The 23,172-nt window shown below is 40.1% G+C and overlaps 2 protein-coding genes across 2 annotated transcripts in view; one reads left to right on the plus strand and one right to left on the minus strand.

The window, feature by feature from the left end:
• CDC73 (cell division cycle 73) overlaps nucleotides 1-23,172 on the plus strand; it is a 97,043-nt gene that overhangs the window by 48,382 nt on the left and 25,489 nt on the right. The window lies entirely within an intron of this gene.
• B3GALT2 (beta-1,3-galactosyltransferase 2) lies at nucleotides 1,885-10,094 on the minus strand. The gene is made up of 2 exons (XM_056497193.1): nucleotides 9,489-10,094; nucleotides 1,885-4,688 (listed from the first exon to the last, which is right to left on the minus strand). Exon 2 carries the CDS (start codon nucleotides 4,554-4,556, stop codon nucleotides 3,288-3,290), a length of 1,269 nt encoding a protein of 422 aa, XP_056353168.1. The 5' UTR covers nucleotides 4,557-4,688; nucleotides 9,489-10,094; the 3' UTR covers nucleotides 1,885-3,287.

Genomic DNA, 23,172 nt, shown 5'->3' on the forward strand with positions numbered 1-23,172 from the left:
ATATATGGGGAAATTACGGAACTCCAATTTCTGATTTTTGTTATCAGACCAGCTTTTCTAAGATTTTTCTTTGCCATAATAATGGTGTTGATGATGTCACATTTTTTTTTCTCCCATCATAACTTTTGAGGCATTATGACTTTTTATATTTGTTTTCAACCTGAAAGAAGACATACAGAGAAGTAAAAACATTTAAAGCAAGTATTATACAAACTCTTGTACTTCTGTATTCAGTGAATAGTTACATCCTTTTTTTTTTACTGCACTGCAGACATGTTAGTTTTAGCTACAAGTTTGAATGCATATATTGCTAATGAAAAATGCATTTTTTTTCTTGCTATATGAGGAAAGGAAGTGAGAGAACTTGTCCAAGCTTTTAATGATATAATTAACTATTGCACTATTTTTAACATGAACTGTTTTTATATTCTAGTGGAGTGAGCAAATAGTTTAAACACAAGCTAGAAAACAGTAAAACATTCAGAGAAAAGAATGTAGAGTGTTCATTCTGTAATTGCATATTTCATCATACAGAATGATTCCCTTTTGTTTCTAAAAGCTTTGCAACAAACTGTGCAAGAAAACAGTACTTGGATGCAGATGTTTTTAGTCGCCTTTGACCATCTTGATAAGGATTCAAGTATGTTTATAGAGTAGTTTCAACTTACACCCAAACATTAATACAAATTTAAAAAAATCATGTTGGACCCTTAAAAGGGCATTAAGAATGGCTTTCTCTTTAGCATTCTGGTGCTCCTCACTAGTCCTGTAAGTAGCAGGAGCTTTGATATGCTGAACTCATGGGCAGCGTGCCGTGGTTCTGCCGAGCTCGGGCAGATCAGCATCGTGCAGGAGCTCCAAAGCCCAGCACCCAAGGGGTGGCTTGGCTGCCAAACTTGATGATTCCAGTGCCAAACTATTTAAGGTTTAGCATTAACCTCTTGGACTACACCCAGAGCCAGGCACAGCATTTAGGACTAGCCAGAGTTGGTAAAATGGAGTGCATCTCAGTAGAGCTGGGAAGTGCCAAGGGCTGGGAGCAGCGCTGAAGTCCTCTCCAGGAGGCTGGATTGCATCCTTGGCCAGCACTGCTTGTGGAGAGGCCACTTATGGCATTGGGTATCTTCCAAAATTCAGTCCCTGCAGTAGTAACTGGCTTCCCACACTTGCTCTGGGGTCTAGAGCTAGCTAGCAGTGTGGTGTAGAGCCTGCCTACAGTGACCTCCAGCCAGATGCCTTTTTTCAGCTGCACGTCAGCCGTGGCTGGTGTTAGTTAGCTGGGAGCGAGCAGCACATAGAGTGGGAAACTGCAATGCGTGCTGAAAGCACACTCCCAAAGCACCTATCCAGGGCAGCTCTCTCACAGGAATGCCAACAGGCATCATGAGTGTATGAACTTTCAATTTAGTTGGAGAAATCTCTGCAGAAGAGAGCTATTACTTTTACAGGTATTTGCTTTCCCCAAAACCAGACGTTTATATTATTTGAGGTGTGTTAGAACACTACAACTGTTGTGTACAGTTAGCACACCTCAAATACAGCAGAGGAAAAAATTTAGTGGAAGATCACCAAAAAATGGTGTTGAGCAAATTCCCATATCCACCTTCCAGAGGACCTGCTGAAATTGCTTCAGAGGTACATCCAGTGCCTTGCAATCTGTTCACATGTGAGAGTTCCTGCAGACAGACAGCCCAAGAGCTGCTGAGAGTGGCCAGTAATATGATTTGTCTTCTCAGTACAAAGGAGAAAACCCTGCTGTGATCTCTGTGCTGTGCATGAAAACCCAGCTTTGAGGACTAGAGAACACGACAAAAACCTAGTATTGCTAAAGTTAGAAACTTCTTTCTTCCTGAGCAGCTTTCCCAGAAAAAGTGAAATCTTAAGACCATAAATATAATCAATTTTATTAAATAATAAAAGTACATCAAATATTTGTATTTTATCCAATTAATAAGTCCCAGTCAAACAAAAAACTAATTGCAGTTTGATCATTTGCTCATGATCAGAGGTGGGTATTGCTTACCCTGGCACTGTGACAAGCAGCAATAACCTGAATCTGATATAACTCTGCTGTAACAGTTGGAAAATAAGCTTTAAAAGTTCTGTCTGTTAGAAAACTGCAAACCTTTAAATAGATTTAGCCCACTTTTTGCGATGTATTTTCAGTGGTACGTGATGTGACTTTAAATTGCCTAGATTTTGTTCCTGCCCATATTGCTGGCTGGAACTCTCAATCTTATTGTGACCTAGTCTTCCCCACCTATAAACTCAGGTGTGGGGCTTCATTTTCTTCAGCAGATGTGTTTTCACTTGGCTGACCCTTGCTTTTTGTCAGACAGGAAAGAGTAAAACAACACGTTTGATTAGTTTTCTCCCACTTTGCACGACAGGAAATTTTGTCAAGAGCAGTGCAGGACTGGAACTTATGTTTTGCATTTCTCATCAGCCTTTGAGTTGCCTTGAAGTTATGTAGGAAAATTATTAGCAGATCCAATGCATTTGCATGAAGGTTCCAAGTGGAATGTATGTTACTTGGCACCGGATCTTAGGAGCTTTCCCTGTGACTTCTAGATAATGAAGTAACTTTCAGTCAGCTCTTTGTGGACTGAAAGTTGCATCCAGAACACCACTTGCATTTCTGAAGGCAATGTACAAAACAACTTTGCAACTTTGATTTCATTTATCTCTCCTTCCAAACCACATATGCAAACTTACAAAAACTGGACCTACTTCAAGGGAGTACACTCTTAGTGCTTTAGAATTTATTGGTAGTGTCTTACTAAATTGTGACATTGCTAAATGTGTGGTACATTAAAGTAGTGTGTAATAATTGTCATGTGGCATTTGAAGGTAAAACTGATCTGCCCTTTCTGCATTTCCTTAGTGTTTAACTTTTCATTTTATAGCAGTTCTGGGTAATAAGAAATTACATGGAAGAGAACTAGAGCTATGAATGCACTCCTTAAAATAAAAATTTTAGTGTGGAAAATATGCTCAATTATATTTTACTGGCACATGAATCAGCAATTGTACCACCAAAGTGTGCATGCTTATTATTGCATGTTAACACAGAAATCCTCATGTACCATCTTTTTTTTTTTTAATCTCGAATTCGCTGGGAAAACCTTTTAGTTATAATTTCATCATTTTCAAGAGCTATATATATATTTTTTTTTTTAACTTAAAAAAATAATTTCCCGCCTGCCCTGTGTGCTGGGCTCAGTCTGGGCTGTGCCTGGGGCTGCTCGGTGTCAGCGCTGTTTATGTACATGTGCGGCGCGGGGCCCTCAGTGCAGCCTGCGGTGGCGGTACCTGCCGGCCTTGTCTTTGGCCGCGTTGGCGCAGGCGTTGTGCTTGTTCTGCTGTAAGTGGTTCCAGTATTTGATCAGCTCGCTAGGTTGGAACTGATGGGAGGTAATTAGGTGGCTGTATTTACAGCTGGAGTAAGAAACTCGCCAGTGATTGAAGACAAACTCGTTGGGTGGGGGCATGGGGTCAATCCGCAGCTTGGCGAGACAGATCCCCACGTACACATCCTCTAAATGTAAACGTCTGATGCTTAAGGAGACCTTAAAGATTTTTTCTGCTAAGTCTCCAGAAAAAACATAACCAGTTCCAGAGCAGAATACAGGATAACGTTCACTTGGATACAAATCAGGTGGCATATACCACTTGCTATCCTTGTTCCTATTAGGTGCATAACCTCTCATTAAATAACCTGTAAAATACTTGTGCCTCGGAGGAAGTTCTGGTTTCAGAAGCTTGTGTATTAAATATTCAGTATTGACAAACATATCACTATCAGTTTTCATAACATATGGAACATGTGGACAGTAGGTTGCAACCCAGTTCATTCCCATCAGAGTTTTTATAGTTAAATTATAGTAGGTGTCTAAGTATTCTTGTTGAATGATGTCGTGGTACTGTCTGCTTTCCTCAAGGATGGTGCGCTGCAGGTATCCGTTTACCTTGGTGCTTAAGCCCAACAAAAAAATCCGCACAATTTGGATGCCAGGTGTCAGGCTCTCGTTGCCCCAGGTCTGTCGAATTGCTTGCCTGGCCTCCACCTGGCCTGGCTCTGCAGCTATGAGCAGTATTAGAAAAGGGGTCTTTTGCTGGCACTTGTCAGGCTCATTGATGACGTATTTGAAATAATAGGAAGTTGGATGCCCAGTGCCTTTCTCGTTGTAGATACTTCCATTGGCACTGAGGGTGTTTTCCAAACCGGTGACTCCCTGCGGGGACAGATCTGTGTTGTTGGGGTTGGTGACTGTCTGAGGCCTGAGTGTCTGAGGCACAGCATCTCTCCACATGCTCCTTAGGGAGCTGTGGTTGGTCTCGCTTTTTGTAGATCTAAATCCTCGTATGGTGTAAGACATGGGGTTTTCTCTGAATCCAGCCTTGCCTGGCAGCCAGTCGTGATGGTTAAAGAACAGAAACATGGCAAAAAGAAACACCAGAGAGACCAAGCCAATGAGATGGGTGCGAAACAGAGACCTCTTGGTATTCCAGGTCATCTTTGCCAAACAGCAGTGTCGTCTCCTCCACTGAAGCATGTTGTAAGGATCCAGTAATGGGATATGAGACAGTGCTCAAGGAAAAGGCTTTTCCAATTGGTTTAGAATCCACTGCTATTCTTTGGTATTCATTTTCCTTTGAGTTGAGTAATCGTCTGCAAAGGGCTCACTCTGCAAAGAATTAAAAAAAAAATAAATCAGAAATCTTACATTTTACACACTTGTCATATAAACAAACAGAAACTAGATAATTTGAGTTAAATTTACTTTTTCAAAGAACAGCCCACGTTAATGGAAACAAGATTTGACTTATGCTAAAAGCCAACCTTTTTTTATGATTTAACTTGATTTGTTAGCCTTTAAAAATGCTTTTTTGCCTGGTAAGAGTTTTGACAAATATTGTGGATAGCAAAGATAAAGAGGAAAAATAAAGGATTGAGTTAGCAGGAAAAAGTGTGAAGTAGATGTAAATAGCTTCATATCCATGGCTGTGAAATCCTTGTAGAGTGTTTGAGAAGGACTGAATGAAAAAGCCGTGCTGGCAGATGGAAGGTTTAATGGCATTAATTAAAATTGATTTGACGTGCAGAGGCTGGGATGGCTCACAGTTTTAAAGCCCTTTTTGCAAACGACCATGCCTGGTGGTGGGACAGACGGCGCAGGGTTGGCGGTGGCAGAGCTGTGTTAGTCACAGGACACTGCCTGGCGCGTCTCCACTGGCCCCCACCGTGCAAGGAAAGTCAATGAGAAGATGCACCTGTCAGAATTAATTTTCAGGGTCCAGTAACCTCACTGCACAGCCCTCAGATGCAGGATAACATTCCCAGTCACCTTTCAGGCACCTTTTACCTTCTACTCTGCACTGGAGGAAAACATTGCATGGAACACTGGGCTGTGGCGCCAGGCTCAGAGGCAGCTGAAATAAAATGAAGCTCTTGATTTTCAGGTCTTGGGTAGCGATCGTGTTAACTGGAAATAAATTTGCTCAGGACTAAGTTTCTGTCCAGCTATCTGATGATCATGATACTGGGTTGGTTTTTTTTCCCTCTGTAACAGTGTATGTAACTACTGTACCTAGCAGTTGGAAACTTCAAGTATTCTGACCAGCAGCTGTAGCTGTAGGAAAAAGTGCCAAAGTAGTCTGTGCTTCATTTTCTCTTAAATTTTTGTTCATATTCAGGAGCAGAGTCAATATGGCAGCTTCATGATGCTGCATATTAAAAGCTGATCACATCATCTCGTAAATGAGCCTTCACTGTACAATAGCGATTCGTTTGTGATTTTCAATTTGCTCTAATTTATTCCTGGGCCCTAGGGTTTTGTATAGGGAAAAGGATGACAGTTGAACAAGACTCCATAGAAAATGCTGCTTCTAATAGAAATATGTAATTTATTAATTGCTCCGCTATCTTCTTAAACCAATATTTGGATTAATTTGTGCATTTAAAAACTAAGTGATATGTTACATTGGAAATTACAGGGTTTAACGTTGTATGGGAGTAATTTAAGATGAGATGTCAATCGAATAATAGGATATTAAATTGTATGTGTGTGATGCAACATTCATTCTGCCCTGTTCACGAAAGGGAATATTTGTATTTCGGAAGGGTGGGGAGAGGGGTGTGAGTGATGTTTATTTTACTCACAGCCGCTCTTTACAAAGGCGCTGCGCAGGGAGCGGGAGCTGCCTCAGGGCCGCCTCAGCGACCCCCGCCAGGGGGCGCTGCCGCGCGCGAGCGTGACGCGAGAAGGGCGCGCGCGCGGCGATTCCCCGGGAACGCCCGAGCCCGGCCCGGGAACGCCCGAGCCCGGCCCGGGAACGCCCGAGCCCGGCCCGGGAACGCCCGAGCCCGGCCCGGGAACGCCCGAGCCCGGCCCGGGAACGCCCGAGCCCGGCCCGGGAACGCCCGAGAGGCACAGAGCACTTCGGCTGTTTCCGTGCGTTCGGTTTTACAGCTTTTGAAAGTGGTTTGCTTATTTAACTGTTCGGAGCTGATGCCACTTCCCGGAGAGTGAAAATCATAAACTCTTGTGTCTAAACTGTGTAGTTCAGGAATTAACCTGACACGCCATGCTTGTGCTGCTTGAACTCGAGCGTTGTCCTTATCTAAGAAAATTAGCCCCAAATGTGTGAGACTCGTGTTTATCTGACTATTTGCACCTGCTTTTCCGTGCTGGAAAAACAGAAGCTTCCCCTCAAAACTCGTAATTTTTAATTTGTCTGCAGTGTGCAGTGAGTAGTAAATGAACACTCGGCTATTCAGGAATATCTCTGTATAAGCAAACATAAATGCCACTTCAAAGGATAGCCTAGATCTCAGGGAAGTTAATTGTTTGGTAACAGGTTGGAGGGCAGCAGTTTGATTAATTGAATGTTTGATTAATTATTGCTCCAGTGCATGTACCCACGGTTTAGGAAGAAAATCAAAGCCAGAATTTCACGAATGTGGAGAAGCAGCTAGAACTAAGATTAATTTTGTCACACTGAATTATTCCACTTACAAAACTACAGTCATTAGATGGAAATGCTTAAGCACTACTAATCTTGGTTTAATCTTTAACTGAGGTAGTGTTTTAATGAGCACCTACTTCGATAAGGCAATAGGCAAAAGTGAGAATCTTAAGTTACATAAGTATTTGTGCAAACTGAAAACGGTTTGCAGGTGCTGTGTTTCCCTGATGCAATGAGGAAGTGTCCCAGCAAAGGCAGTTGCAATGGCTGAAGCCTTTTTTTATTAAGCTGCATGCTTACATAATGCATATGAAAATAAGTTTTACACTGAGGGACAGAACTAGAATCAGAAGACATTTTAAGGATTTCCTTGATTTTTTTTTTTTTTTTTTTTTTACGTTTCCTTGATTTTCCAAGGTAGGCGTGTCAGAGAAAATCTATCTCTGTTTGCCCTTTAAAAAGGCATTTTATGAATAGGGGAAGCACCTACGTCTATATTTCAGCGTCATAGAGCTATTGACAGAAAAAACCCAAATAACGTGGGCTCATTTTCTTTGCAGTTGTGTGTAAAACATTTCAAAATATGCAGTGGGGTATGAAGCATTGAAAATACAGCAACAGCAATTGCACCTTTGGAAAAAAAATACTACGTGCTAGGCTGCATTGTTTAAAAATAATGTTAAAAACTGTCACTAGATATTAATCCCACCATCAAATTGTATGATAAAAATACTATTTTCTCTCACTTAATTAGGGTTAGAGCATTGCTTTTCCCCCCCAAATACTTAAAATTCCATTTCACAGAAGGGTAGTGAACAGGCACCAACTATTGACAGTAGATGAGAAAACCTAAGTACAGCAGAGGGTCTCTAAAACACTCATCTTGTCCTCTGAGTGTGTGTTGTTGCATGTAACTGGTTTTTGGAAATATTATTTATGATACTGCTGCTTCATTTTTGGCACCTGGCAGTGCAGTCACTGATGCATTATCCAATGCCAAATACATAAACTGTGAATGCCTCTTGAATTTTTATTTGTGGTCTGTGCTCTGCTGGTGTTTTGGTTCCTGGTACTTGCAGTTCTGCTCTATAATTACAGCTTTGAAAATTGAAGCATTTGACTTCCTATTCACATGTCTTGGATTTTCATATTTTGATTAGCTTTGTGGGCAAACTCTTAAATTAGAGGGAAGAGTTCAAAAGGCAGCCTGAATCTGTATTCTGATGAAAAGCAGTTGCATATTGGGCCTCATTTAATGTGCCTTACTTCCCTTATGAACTCCATTAATCTTTTGCACAAAACAGTGTTTAGGATAAGGTTTGATGTGCAGGTTTTTGAATGCCTGATACCAATGTCTTACATTAGCCAGGTGTGCTTCTCCTGGAGTGTTGCTGAAGGTACATTTTCTTGTTGTTGTTTTAAAAGTTTTGTTAAGTGACTTTATATTCTAAATGTCTTAAAACTGATTTGAAACTGGTGTCTGGTGTATGCTGCATCCCTTGGTTTGTGAACTCTTTCCAGCTGCAGTTGTTTTATTTCATGTTGGCATTGCCTTGGGTAAAGAAAGCACATTTATATTGACATTTAATGATTTATTATAGCTTATTGGTAGATTCTGCAGATAAGCACTTTCTTACTGTGGTGTATTGAATTGCTATAGATTTAGGTCTTAAATTTGTATTGCAAATATTCATCTTTTTTTTTGCCACTAGTGACAAGGTATTTAAATTTCAACAAAAAATAGGAATGAATGGCAATTAGATGGAATGTAATTTTACAATCCAAGTTAAACAGTTAGTGTTTTCATACTAAACAGAAATTGCAGTGATGGCAGGAGATAAGTTACGTGCTTACCATTTTGAGTGTGCAGTGTTTGAAGGTTTCCTTTTAGGATGTCAGGGAGCCTGATGTTACTTGTAAATCGTGGTGCCTGATTGTGCTGCTGATGGTTTAAATCATGCTCAGTCTTTTTTGCATGCTCCCAGTTTATGCTTGGCCGGTAGTGCCCTTGTGACATTTTGCTTGTGTTTGGGGGGCAGAAAAGCAAGTGTAAAAAGGGCTGAGGGGACTTCTAAGATAATGGCTTTTGACTGTGTGGTCTGTTTTGATGGTTCAGTGCTCTCGGTGTGTCACATTATGGCCATTTTACCATGCTTTAAGATTACTTCAGATAAGGATTAATTCTGACCTAGTTTGAGAGGATTTCTAACTGGATTTTCTGTATTGGAGGGGTTTGAGTTTTTAATTTCTCAGTTAAAAGCAATCATTACAGGAACTCCATTATCCCTTTAATCCTTCCTCTCCAGCCACACCAGCCTTGGCAGACTGTGAGCAGTGCATTTAGTCAGTGTAAGGGAGTGACATTGTGCTGGGGGAGAGCAAAACCTGCTAGAATTCTTTCTCCCTGCTCAGAGACAGTGTTATCTCAGGGCTCTGCAAATTAGGAACGATCATTATCTGTAATGGCTGAAAAGATAACAGACAAGCGAATGAATAGCACACACAAGGGTTTGACATACCTTCCTTGGTCAGGCCATTTATGGTGCAGGATTATACCCACAGAAAATAGTTTGGGCACGCCATCACTTCAGCAAAAAAGATGCTCTCGACCATGCGCACATCCCCCAGCAGCCCTGCTTCCTGCTCGGGCTCCGCTCTGTCCATCGGGCTGCCCGCTGCCGTGTTACCTTCCCCGCCCGGCGCTGCCGTCCTCGCCTCGCCGCTCTCCGTTCATGCTGCAGACAAAGGACGCGGGTGCGGGCGCTGCGCTGCGGGGCGCGGGTGCCTGGCGCTCACGGCCGCCGCATCGGGCTCCGCTCACAGCTGCTGCCTCCCGCCCCGGACAATACCGGGCTGTGTTCTCTCCTCAGGATCCATATTCCTGCTGGAAATGTTAGCAGGCAGCGCTGGCGCCTTGCGCCTCAGTTATCTTCAGTCATAGGATCTCCCTCTGTTCCTTCCTTCATTGTTGCTAGGCAGTAATAGAAATGGTTTGGAGTTGTTTTAACCCAGAATTGCGGCGTGTAAAATCCATTCCGTAGTTGTTCAGCTGCTGCACAGGCAGGCAGCAGTTTAAATGTGGGCTTTGACAGATGCTGTCTTCTGACAGAGCAGAATTTAACGTCACTGCTTGGCTGAATCCCACGTGATTGTTTGCATTCATTTTGACTAAATCCAAAGGCAGACAGGAAGCTTTACAGGCTCTTGCTCTTATTTGATAAATGATACATACTCGGTTCATGCACAGTGGTAGGTGAATAGTATAAAAATTGTATGATCATTAAGTGAAAATTTGGGGGTTTTTACAGATTGTTTTCACTTTTCCTTGACTTACTCCAGGACATTTTTAATGTTAGACATTCTATTCCTATATTCCAAAAGCTGTTCTGCAGTGCAAGGGAATTATAAGCATTTAAATGCTGAAGCTTGATTTAACCATTTGTCTCTCTTGGAGTACGAATGGTCTGTGCCTTCATGCCAAAGAAAAGATAAAAGTGTCTTTCTTTACTCATGTTTCCTTTACACATGCTTACTCTTGAAAAGCTGCTTTTTGTTATCTGAGGTTATTCAGTTGGGCTGATCAACACTGATGTATAAGCACATGCTGTTCACTGCCTCTCTGCTCTTAATAGCTTTGTGCCATGGTCTGGCGTTGCAAAGTCAGGGACACTTCATTTCAATTATTGATGAACCTAAAATGTCTTTTGTCTGTTACAGACATACATATGTCATAAAATCTGTCTTTTTGGTCCTAAGGAAACTTGTATTCCCTTCATTTCTCTCCTTCTAATGACTGATCCTTCTGTGCTGAAGCATCTTATTATATTTGCTATATAAATAAAATACCAGAATACCTAAGAAAATAGAGAGCTAGCAGCTTACTTACCAGGTATTTATTAGTCACTGTGTTTGCCCGCTCTGTTTTGAAAAGCTAATGACTAGCTCTCTTTTTTTTTTTTTTTTTTTTTTTTTGACTATTTTTTAGCCAGAGAGTAAAGAAACTGTGACTTACCTGGTGTGTCTCATTTGTGGGGTTGGGGATAGGCATGTCCCTTACTGGGAAATAAGGCTTCCCCAGGCAGTCAGTGTGTTTTATTATTCTACATGCATAATATGATAATTTACTAGAAACGTAATCAGATTTAGATCCTCCTAACTAAATCATCTATGTACACTAACTTTCTCTATTAATTTAGTCTTGTTTGTAATGCATGCATTTCCTAACCTAATAACAATTTCCACAAATCCTTTGATCCTATCTGAGGACATTTTAGGATCATGAGCATATTTCCTAAATAGTTATTATAAATATAAAGTGCATATCTGCAAAGACTTTGTATCTCCTCCAATCTAAACAAATCAATATTTAAAAAATGGAGGGGAGGGGTCAGTGTGGGGGTGGACCATGAGACGAGGGCCTGTGTTGCTTACCACTTACTGATCTGGGACCTTTATGAGTAATTGAGAATCAGTGCATTGAGGTGTTCTGTATGTGCCCAGACTACTCAATTTCCTACCTAAACACACAAAGCTTTCTTATGCCTGCCCTATATAATATCCAGAATTTTGTATAGTCTGTTGTGAAGCACACAAAGATGCTAGAGTGTGGCCAGGAGTCCTCCCAGTTTGCTATGAGTAGGAAGCCAGGTGTGTTATTCATGTGGTCAGTGCATCCATGGGGACTTAGGCAGAAGGATTGTCAAACACAAGCATGTACATCTGCCTCTGAGTTTTGAATTTTTGGACAAGACATGTAACCTTCTATTTGGGAATCAAGTTCAGATCTCAGCAGAATGTTAATTAAAATCTGTGCTCTTTCAATTTAATTTATTTGCTACTGCTTCACTGTACCTAAAGTTTGGGAACTATAGGTAGGACATTTATGTATTATATTGGAAGGGGAGAGCTGTTTTTATTTTTCTATAAATGCTCTTTCGTAAATATTAAAGGTACAAAAATCCCAAGGGTTGTTTTTCTAAAGAGAATCCTTTTTAAAGTAAATTTAGAAGGGAACAGACATCAGCTTTGGCTTTTAATTAAATGGCCATATCCCTTGTGTGTAGCCTGTAAAGTTCAGGCAGAGCTGTTGTCTGTTGGTATGTGAAAAAATTGTCATCTTGCCTTGTGAACAAATTGAGTATTGAATTCTTAAATATTAATGACCAATTTATTTTGTTCATTCTCTCTATTTTTTTCCCCCCCCAAAAACATGAGCAGTTCTTTGCTCATCTTATAGAAAAGAAAGAAAAAGCTTTTATTTTTGTACTGCTTTCTGTCTGGGAGTGACTGATTTAGCTTTATAGTCAAAGTTTTGGGAAGAATTTCCTTTTCTTTTATAGCACTTTGTTCTTTGCTACTTTCCTATGATCCTGTGCATTTGTGGGTATTTCAGGAGGCAGATCTTGCTTTGGGCTGGAAGCAGGAGCTGCAGGTTTTGGTGATGTTGCTGGGTTAGAGGTTGGAATGAGCTTTGTCTCAGTGCAAAGGGTCAGTTGACTGCTTGTTCTCCATGCAGGGAGTAGTGTGTTCTGTAATGTTACTATGGTTACATCCGAAATTAGAAGCTGCAATGTTAGTGTTTGAAAGGCTGCCACCTATTAAGGCTCCAAGGAGTAAGTGAAGATGAACAGCTTGTGTGAGGAGCAGGTGGAGTTCCTGTGCCCAGGAACCAGAGCAAGTCCTGCAGACACACCAGGAGGGAGAGGAGAGGAGAGGAGAGAGCTGCTCACAATGCCCTGTGCATGTCACCACTTGGAACTGAGCAAAATCAAGGGCAAAACAAACTTGTGGTGGTTTGGAATATTTTCTTTAAAAAACTTTAAAACCTCTCCACATGTAGTTTTTAGAGGGTGTCAGCAGAGTTTTGTCTAAGTGGTTTTATAAAAAACTCTTAGGCTGAGCCATTCAGTGAAGTTCTGTCTTGGCAATATTAGCAGAAATTCCTCAAACTAATTTGGAATAACTGCAGTAGTCAGGCATGTACTGCTTGGTAATTTCTGCCTGGTGGCACAAGCCCCTTGAGAGTTTAAATATTTAGGGCATAGGTGACCTATCACTATTCCCATATGGACCATGCTTTCTGGATATTCCATGAATACATTGCAGAGTTTATTTTATCATAGTGAAATGGAGTATTGAATCAACTGTATATCAACTCTAATGTGTTGAAAACCTTTCAAGTGACGATTAATGGCAACATTTTCAAGGTTGGTTATTCTTGTTTTTAGGCTTTATTTTTACCTTCTGGAAATATATTAATACAGAGTGTCATAAATGCTTAGTTTTAACTTTCCATGTTGAGAATTATTATGTGTACAGTCAGTGACCATTGTGCTCTTCTCTTCAAAAATAATACTTCTCCAATAAGTTCATCTAGAGTGGTGACAGGGTTGGCAGATACTTGGAATTTGCTTGGTTACTTCGAGATCCCAGCGTGTTTCTTAGCTATCCCAGACATGTTTGTAAATGAATGAAAAATAGCAGTCTAGAAATGACCACAAGTGTCAGTATTGCCTGCCTTATTTTGCTTAGTAGATTTTCACCATTGCTTAGCTAGTAGTGAAACCCAGCTTTTACACATGGTGCATTTTTTAATAAATGGTCAAGATTTTGCACTCAAAGCCATAAACTTGGTGATTTCGTTAACTACTGAGTGTCATAACTTTAGAACTTGAATGCAGCAATAGAGATCAATCTATGGAACTAGAAAAAGTTCCCAGTTATTATGAAACATGCATCAGGTTTTATGTAGTTGATTATTATATTTTATTCCATAAGGAATATAAGCACATCCCCAACTTCACAAAGTTGTGAGAGAGGGGAAAGTCCAAGTGATGTTTTCAAGTCAGAAGGGTGTTTCTTGAGAAACATTGCAATGAGGTGTTCTGTAATTTTAAAGCTTGTATTTTTTATTAAATAAACTGATGTTCTAGGTGTCCAGCTAGAATTCAGTCTGTTCTCCTATCACAGCTTCATTAGAGGAACACAGGTTTGGAGTGCTTCAAAATTCATTCAAAAAGCCAAAGTACAAAATGCAAAGTTTTGATCTGCTTTGATTCAGTTCTGGTTTTGTGTGTTATACAGATGTATATTGGACTACTTTCCAGATGTATTTCTTTCTTCAATACTGCATTGTTTGCTTTATCATATATTTTCTTTCTTCTGTATTCTGATTTTTCATATCTTCCCCCAGGCTTTGCATACAATTATTGCTGATCTCAAGTGCTAAATGCAGATTTTATTCTTCCAGGGGATGGACAACATAATTTCATTTGTATTGTGCAGGATTTTTGGTTGTGTGGTTCTCTGCTGATGAACTGACAAGCCAGTGCCAGCAGTAATATTTTCTGCCTGTCACAAGTGTTGCTTTTGCATTTTGAGAAGAGCAGGGACTTTATGAGGCTTTGATTCAGCACAGCAGGGGAGAGGATGCCAAGCAGCTGAAGTACCAAGATTCACAGGCAGTTTTCAGTGGGAAATGGGCTGGTGTTTTCCCCCTTACCTCGTGGGTTGTTTCATCCACTTGCTTGCATTTTATGATCGAGGTACCCCTAACACCCATCCTTGCAACCCTGGCATGAGAATTAGAAATAAAAACTCCACTTCTTACAGAAAGTGAGACTCTCCTGGAAGAACTGTCACTAAATAGCCAATTTCAAAGCATGGAAGATGGAATGAAGATGGCATTCTGTTGGAGATAACCAGCTTTTATGCTGAGGAAGGAAAAATGTCTTGTTCAAGCTGCTGCCACCTGTCCAAGCCTTTTCTCTGCCTGATTCCTTCTTTTTCTGCCCCTTTTCCCTCAGGCTATCCTTAGGCTCTTGAGGAATCCCAAAGAGGCTTGGCTCATCAGGTTCAGCAAAGGATGCAGACATCCTGCCCAGCACTCTTCCATGCTGGAGAAGCTACATAGATTATTTTTTTTTCTTTTGTGTGAGACCTATTAAGAGATTAGCAACTCCAACTGTTCATCCTCTCACTATGTTCTTTTCCCCAGGTATATGGTTTGTACAGGAATATGGAGACATTTTGTCAGCCTCAAAAATGTTTAGTACTGAAATTAGTGATGTATTTGTTTAGTGAATGTTAAATGAAGTGAAATGGAAGAACTGGTCTTTCAGAGCTGTCAGAATTTCCTGTGATTTGGGGTTGAGACCTGTACTGACTCTCCATCTGTCACATTTCCTCAGTAGCTTTAGTATGTTAATTCCTACAGCTCCATCCTGTAGGTATCCTCATTTACAGCTGATTCTGGGGGACATGAAATGTTTACAGCAGAAATAACAAAGATTTAGCAAGTGCCTTAAATGCCTGAATCCTCTTTTTCAAGCACAGATGCTTAAATTAGGAAAACCAACAAAATCTGTGGAAAAAATCCTTTCTGCTGTGGCTCAAGAGGTCCTATTCGTGTAATAAATTTCAGCAATATTTGTTCATAGCCAACAGAAAACCTGGACCATAAAATGGAGAATAAATCCCCTTTTAAGATCAATTCCCTACTGCCATTTTTCTGGCATGTTAGAGGAACTGAAATTCCTCTAAACACTTTGCACATCACCCAGTCTGACTGAACTGCTTCAGCCTGGCCAGCTGGAGATATGTTCCTGGTTTTCCACCTTCATGTTTTCCTCAGTTTGCTGTAGTTCCCATTCAGTGGAGATTAAGCTGCAAACTTTCCACTTCTAAAATTCTCATTAAACTTAAATGATACCATTCCTTGAGTGGCTTCCAAGGAAAAGGAAGCTCTGCTGTAGAAATAATGGATTTTATCTGAATAATTGTGTTCATAATTCCTCTGTAATCTATATAAGACTCTAGATTATTTTCATGAGCCTGAGGATTTTTTTTTCATGTAAATTACTAATGTAGAGTCAGTAACCAGGATTCCTAGTCCACAAATACATGATTTAGACTAAATCCTCAGAGTCTGGTTTCTATGATGTAAATTGACAGGGAATATTGATTGAGAACTAGAGAATTTTTATTATTTTCTGCTATCTTAAGCTATATTTAAAGCTGAAATTCCAGCTGGTTTATTTTCTGTAATTTATTCTTTTAACAGAAGAAGAAATCAGAGACAGTTCTTTTTCATCTTGTCCTCCTCAAGACATAACATTAAAAATCATTAATGCATTCTGTAGGGATGTATGTCTGTAAAGAAAAAGTACTGGTTTTATTTAACATAATATTTAATAATACTGGTTGTATTTAATATAACAATGCTGAATTCATAAAATTTGGCCTAAAATTCAAGATGATATTTTTGTTAGGTATATAATCTTGCAATCAGCATCTGGGAAGAGTTCTATTGCTGATCTGCCTTGCTAAAGTAAATATATAGAGAGCATTTGTCATCTAAAAAAAAACTACCCCACTGCTTAAAAACATACAAAAACCTGTCATCCTCTTAAAAACCCCACAAAATCTCATTACCTTGGATGATGGGTTGCATATTGTAGATTCTTTGAAGTCTTCTCTTGAGGATTTGTGTAATCAAACATTCAGACTTCTACACGTGCTTTTTCTGTAAGTTTTGGTTAATGCATGCTTGTTTTATCAATGAACTATTGATGAGACCAAATCTGACCCACTTTTTTCTGTTTTTTTTTCTTTCTGTCACACCTTTGGATCTCCATGCTAGTCTTTTGCCTTGGTGTTCCTTGTTTTGCCAAATATAAAAAGCCCTTCTATTGCATTTCTAAGTAAACAAGCAAAGTAATTAATAGAATAAAATTTTCTTCTTGATTTAATAAGGCCTGGATACAGTGCAGAAAGGGAATCCCTTTGTTTGAGAATCTAGGTCACCTCATAAGGAAAAGGCTTCCCTACTGTGAAAAATTTACATTTGCCATTTTCTGTGTTTTTTCTTTTTCTGTTTTTCCTTATGATTTGCCAGTATCTGTACTCTTACACTGTGTTTGCCTAGTGACAAGAGGGGAAGAGTTTTTTTATTCTGTGTAATTAAATGTCACTTATCTGAGGTGCATGGGGGGAAGGGGGGTGAGCAAGGAGATCTGTCAGTAAGGTGGGAAACCCTGGGTACAGCAGGAAAGGTTAGAGCAGCTCCCTGTTCTCCTCTCCCTGGCAGGTTGGTTGGGACCAGTGCCAGAGTAAAATTGGATCTGTGTGTTCTCACAATCTCCTGAGCCTTGTGGAATGTCGACCACGTGGCAATAGATGCATGAGCCTGCTCAGAACAGGGTCCCATGTGGCTGGAGCTCCCAAGCTCTGATGACTCTGTGCAGAATTGCCTGCTCCTTCTGGGGACAATGCTGAGGCATCCATGAGATGTTATAAATAGCAGCTCCGTGCTGGGTGCCACTGCTGTGGCTGAAGCCTGCTGGCCTGGGAGGGAAGAGAGCAGTAGTTCAGAAAAGCTGCCCCGAGCTAAGGAAATGGTGAAATCTGAGCATCTCCATCCTCTCAAATGGAAAATATTCTACCTGGAGATATCTGATCCCAGCTGATTGAGATCTGAGGGCGATAATAAGTTGGGGTTTTTCTTAGAACAGCTTTCATAGTGGCAGTGCTTCAGATGTGTTTCTTCAAACTAGGCACTAGTCAGTGACAGAAGTGTCTGTTGGAGGAGATAAGGATTTTTGCTTTTCCTTCAGAATAGGCACAAATTCATTCCCCCAAGAATATGACAATGCAGAACCTGCAAAATAAGGAAGAAATATGTAGTCTGGCATTAACTCTTGATTAGTTGTTTTTTCTTACATTTTCAAAATGTCTATTTGGAAGCATGGGAATAAATAGGAAAGTGTGAGGTCTCTGGTCTGTGTACTTATTATCAGCCTGTTTGTGCTAAATGTAAAATTACTCTGCTGCCCTTGCTCAAAAGGTGATGCTGCTATTTTGTTTTGGTGTTTTTCTCATAAAAGTAGAGCACGACCTGACTAAGACAAGGAAGTTATTGGATGAGTCTCTGTGAAATTGAATCTGTTTGTGACTGGTAAAGCCATCCTAATCACGTACAGAAAGTTCCAGGGTGTCATAACAGAGGAATCTTGTTACACTTTGTGTTGTGTTTTGTTTTGGTTTTTTTTTCTCTCATTGAAATCTTGGCATTGAAAGCCTAACTTTATTCCAAAACATTGTCTGTTCTTAGTGGTATACTCATTTTTATTTCCTGCCACTTGTGAGTGTTCAGTTTTCTGAACTGAGGGGATTTAACTTTGCAATACATTGCTGTAGAAAAAAAACAACAAACAGCTTACTTGTTTTTTATCACTGACATTAGACAAAGGTGAAACAGCTATTTGGAGTACCAGGACAGATGTGAGGGCTGGAGGAGAGCTGAGGAGGTCTTGCTGCTTGTGGCAGATTTCTTTCAGATAAACTGTGAAATCCCCAGGATCATCATGGATGACTGATGGTTGCTAACACGTGAGGCCATAAACAGTGGTTGTGGTGAACCTCACCTGTGAATGTGCTGACTGGCAGTCTGTCATCTCTGGTGGTTATTCACAGTGGGAGGTTCTTCAAGATGAATTTGTGTGTGTGTGTGTACAGAGTGAGAGGGCACAGCCTTTTGAAAACTTCCAAAACCTGTTTTGTGATCTGCTCCTTTAGTCAGGGGTTGTTTTTTTGCAGCGATGGATGGAGCCTGTGTAAAAGTTACAGGGTAACAGGAAGATCCTAAAGTCTGTTGGTTTTGTAGAGCTCTAATCCTGTCCTCATCTTTGAATACGATGCCCCACACTGTGTGAGGGGTCAACTTGTCAGTTCACCTTTATTTGAGAGGATGCATTTCTGCACCACCAAAAATACAGCTGAGAACAGTCATGTGATAAACCAGTTCTTCTAATGCAATGGTAGAAGCTTGGAGATAGTTTTATCTAGTGTATGGGTTGTGTGTAAAATGGAAAAATTAAAGTTGAATGCTGTCATCTTAGTGCTTTGTGAAGGGCTTAATTTAATCTTCTGTACTAAAGAGAGAAGAATAATGGGGAATTTAGATATAATGCCAAAGGAAGCTGAAAGTAGAGGCAGAAGGCCAAATGGAAAAATTCCTCTTTTGTGATACAGCCAGAAGCCTTCCTGTATTTTAACTTAATGCATGATTTATTGCCACTACAGTTAGTTTTTGATATGGGCATGTAACATCATCAGCTTTTATATGCTCCAGCAGGGTAGTATGAATGACATGTTTCTTCAGGATACCAATACCAAGAGCCATTGGCACAATCTCTTTGGTGTATGGTATTGTAACAATAATACACAGGTCCTGTTGAAGCCATGCTAGCACTAAAAACCTTGAAGGCACTTCTTTAAACATCTCTGTTTCTCAAGAAGCACACAAGTAGAAAGCTTTGTTGCTGTGATGCAAATACAGTATATATTCTTCAATTGTTTGTCCTCAGTATATGAATCTGTGGTGTGTGACTGGAATGCTTTTCTCTCCCAGGTGACTTTGTTAGCTGATGATGAATATTGTGATTCTCTTGCTTGGTCCCTCTGTGTGATTTCTTTTTGAAGGAAATCAGCCATGTCCAAAGGCTGTATGACTTTTGGCAAAGAGCCGGGTTTTTAGAACATGCTGAAATGGAGGCCACTGAAACTTTAATGTGTGTTGTCTGTTTGTTCTCTGGATGTAAACCAGAAGGTTTTAATTTGTGTTGTGCTGTGTTTGGGGAATTATTAGGTTGGGTTTTGTGCTCTTTAATCGTGGAATCTATAGGATAAGTATAAAGGCTTAATTGAGGAAATACAGGATTTTGGGTTCAGGTGGCTGCCTGGCTCTTTCTGCTGACATGTACAGTACTATGATTTTGTGCTCCATAGTAGTCATACCTGCAAAATACTGTAACATTTTCATCTGTTTACATCTGTACCCAGGGAGGGAAATTTCAGGCCTTTTGTAGTTACCCAGCTGCACTCAGTGGAAATTTCTTGAAGAACGGGGAATAATAAATGTTTTGGTCTAATTTGAGTGCTCCTTCCTAATTGTAAATAAAATAATATTTTAATTAAAACAGACTTCTGGTATGAGAGTTCTGCAATGAAAAGTATGTGTTGGAATGGATCTCACAGGGAAAGCTGGAGGCAGAGAGAACTGGAGGACAGGGTGATAAATGGCACATAACAGCACCAAGCCCTTTGCATTTTTATTCAGGCTGTTTGATTATGATGCTGCATATGAAACTTCAACATCCTGCAGCCAAAGAGAAGGTAGTCTAGAAGGCAGTTTTTGTCAGAGCTGCTGTGACTGATGTGAGAGGAATGCTATAACTGCAAATTTTGGAAATGCTGACTTCAGAATATTGTACTGAGAAAAATAGGTTAATGATGTTGACTCTAGATGGGAGCAGCCATTTGAGGACACTGAAGAGCACAAGTTTTTTTTCAATGATATTTCATTTTGTTAAATATCTAAGCTTACCTATGGGAAGCTGCAGGTAGGTAACTCCTAAAGTGTAAAATTAAGATTGAGGTACTATCCATACACTGCTTAGGAACTTTGTAGGTTTGAAGTTTGTATATATATTCTTGTGAATTCCAAATTGCCTCCATGCCCTGTGGAAAAATGTTTCCAAGGTGTGTTTGTAGTGTTGAAATCTGAATATAAACATTTCAATCCAAGAATAAATGTGCTTTCTTTCTGTTGACATCTTTTGTTTTACTTGATGCAAATGTGTAAAGTCATGGGACAGAAAGAAACTTTGCAATCAAATGTCAGCTCTGGTCATAATAGTTCTCAAAATAAGGCTTTTTTATAGGGCACCTTATAGCAAGTCTGGACACTGGAAATGGAAAGTGTTATGTTCACAACATCTGGTTTCTCTGATTTAGTATTTTTAGTGAAATGAAAGTTCATTCACAACATGACCAGTAACTTCGTGTTTGGGGGCAGATTTTCCAGCTTCCTGTCATTAAATCTGAGCTGCGAACACATTATCAGCCTGTTAACAAGGACTATTCTGGGGCTGCACATGAGGAAGGGAGAAGGGCTGGCAGTATGGGAGAAATCCCACCCCCAGGTGGATTTGGTGCAGAAAGCTTTGTTGGAAGCTTTGGTCACTGTTCCCCTGCATTTTAACCTTGCTTATGCTGTGATTCTGTGAATTGTGATGTTCCTTTGATTAATTTTAACTCTTTTTTTCCCCTGTATGGCAACTAAAAGTGAACTTGTGAACTGAGGCAGCTGGGGCAGGACAAATGTTCAGAGACTGAATTCTGGTAATCTTGTAAGCAGATTAAAATATCCAGTTTTCCCCATCTGGGGGAATTACAGGGTGTGCAAGTCCAGAAATCTTAACACTTTAGTGCTGGGTTAAAACTCAGAAATTTTGGCAGAGAATTACTGCTCTGTTTCTAACTTGCTTGTCTCATATTGTACAGATCTCTCTTGTGTCTCAGTATCTTGTCAATAGTTTTATCACCAGCACCCAAGACAGTGAATCTGCTCTGTCTGAACAAGACAAGTTGTTGATCTGAGGGCTTTAACCAATGTCATGCTAGAGTTCCACTACTCCATTTGCAAATGACACAGATAATTCCTATAAATACACTTATTTTTTCCTTTTTCACCTATACTTACTGTTCTGTCAGTAAACTTTGCTGTAGCCATTGAAGCAGTGGGCATCTCACAAGAATCTCATGGGGTGTGCTTGTATAAAAGTCACAAAGTGAAAAAGTACAAGAAGAGTTGAGAAAAAAAATCTGAGCTAGCACAGTTTCATGATTTCATAGTTTCATGACCAGTATTACTCAGCTGTCTGCAAATGTGTGATTTAGTATTACCAGCAACTTATTACAGTTACAGCCGATCTCACAATCATCACCTTTTGAGGTTTAAAAAAAAAAGTATCTTTGCTTTTTCAGCTGAATTTGCATAGCAGATGAGCTGTTGTTCATCAAGGAAACCTGGAGTACAAGGCACTCTGCAATTTGAACATTTTTTTAGTCTGTTCTGGCCTGTGGCAGTTCAAAATAGCCCTTTCCATATCCAAGTGGTTACAGTCTCTTGAATGCTCACATCCATCGCTGTCATCACTCGAGCCCTCATCTCTTTTCTTGTTTGTTACAATTTGTTATAGCTGCAGCTAAAGCTTTTGATCCTGAAAAACACATCTTTGAACTCAGCAGTGTTTTTTCTAGGCAACACAAACAACTTGGAGTTCATTGCTCTGCTGTTCAGCTTTGCACATTGGCTCCTCAAGGAATTCAGTTTCAGGATTTCCCCCAGATATTTTAAGTCTTGCTGGGTGATTACTTGGAAAATTGCTTTCATCTCTCTGCCCATGACCACCCATGATAATTGTGTTTTCTTGGAACATAATGTAATATATAAGCATAGTGCTGGGATTGCTAAAGCTGGTGAGGTACAGAAGAATAATACTAAAACCACTTTTCAGTGAATAGAAAGGAGAAGATCACATCAGGATGGAGTACAACTGGGAACAACTGGTGCTGGATAATTTGTTGAATAAGCAATCATGAAATAACCCAAGGTCTTTTAATAGCTGCCCATGTATTAGAATTCTAATCCAGCATCCCCTATGTTGTAGCAATGGGAGTCAGTATAAGCAGGGGAAGGCTGAAAGAGCCTCAGCAGTTTCTGTTGCATTGAGATGTTTGACAGCATCCCACAAAGTTATTCAGTTACTTGTGTCTTGATTCATTTTGGGGGGTTTTTTTTGGAGAAATTTTCATACAGAAGTCAAGGATCCATCTGTACTCATTTAAGTACCTGCAGAGCTTTTAAAAATATTCTTCTCACACAAAGCATTTCATGAGTCTTTCCAAAGTGGCAAAGGAACCTTTCTGAGGTCACTTACACCTCTGTTCCTGTATTGCTCACTGAGTGCAGGTAAGTGGGGGTCTTTCCTGCTGCTCTGTACTGAGCAGCATTTTCTGTAATGTCAATGTGACTGTTCCTTTGAATCCCATTTTCAAAGCTGAATCTGATCACAAAAACAATAGTGCTTCTCTGTATGCTTGGAATTTGCAAATGGATTTCTTGAGCCCCATGTGGTATTTCTGATAAAAACCACTTCCTGTGAGTGACTAGTCCCTGTCCTTAGAGGCAGTATTGGGACTAGATAGTCACAAATAAGTGAAGTTGTAAGTTAGAGACTCAAAAATGAGCCAATTGCAGTGAATTCACGATTAGATACAAATTCCAGTTCTGTTGAACTGATGTGTCCTGGGGTGCTTGTGGCATGCAGAAAACCAGTAGGGTAGAAACCTTTACACCTG

This window comes from Oenanthe melanoleuca, chromosome 8, assembly GCF_029582105.1.
Source record: "Oenanthe melanoleuca isolate GR-GAL-2019-014 chromosome 8, OMel1.0, whole genome shotgun sequence".
Taxonomy (NCBI): domain Eukaryota; kingdom Metazoa; phylum Chordata; class Aves; order Passeriformes; family Muscicapidae; genus Oenanthe; species Oenanthe melanoleuca.

Bases quoted from the DNA above. Each gene is read 5' to 3' on its own strand.
- B3GALT2 (XM_056497193.1), bottom strand. From the start codon at position 4,556: ATGCTTCAGTGGAGGAGACGACACTGCTGTTTGGCAAAGATGACCTGG.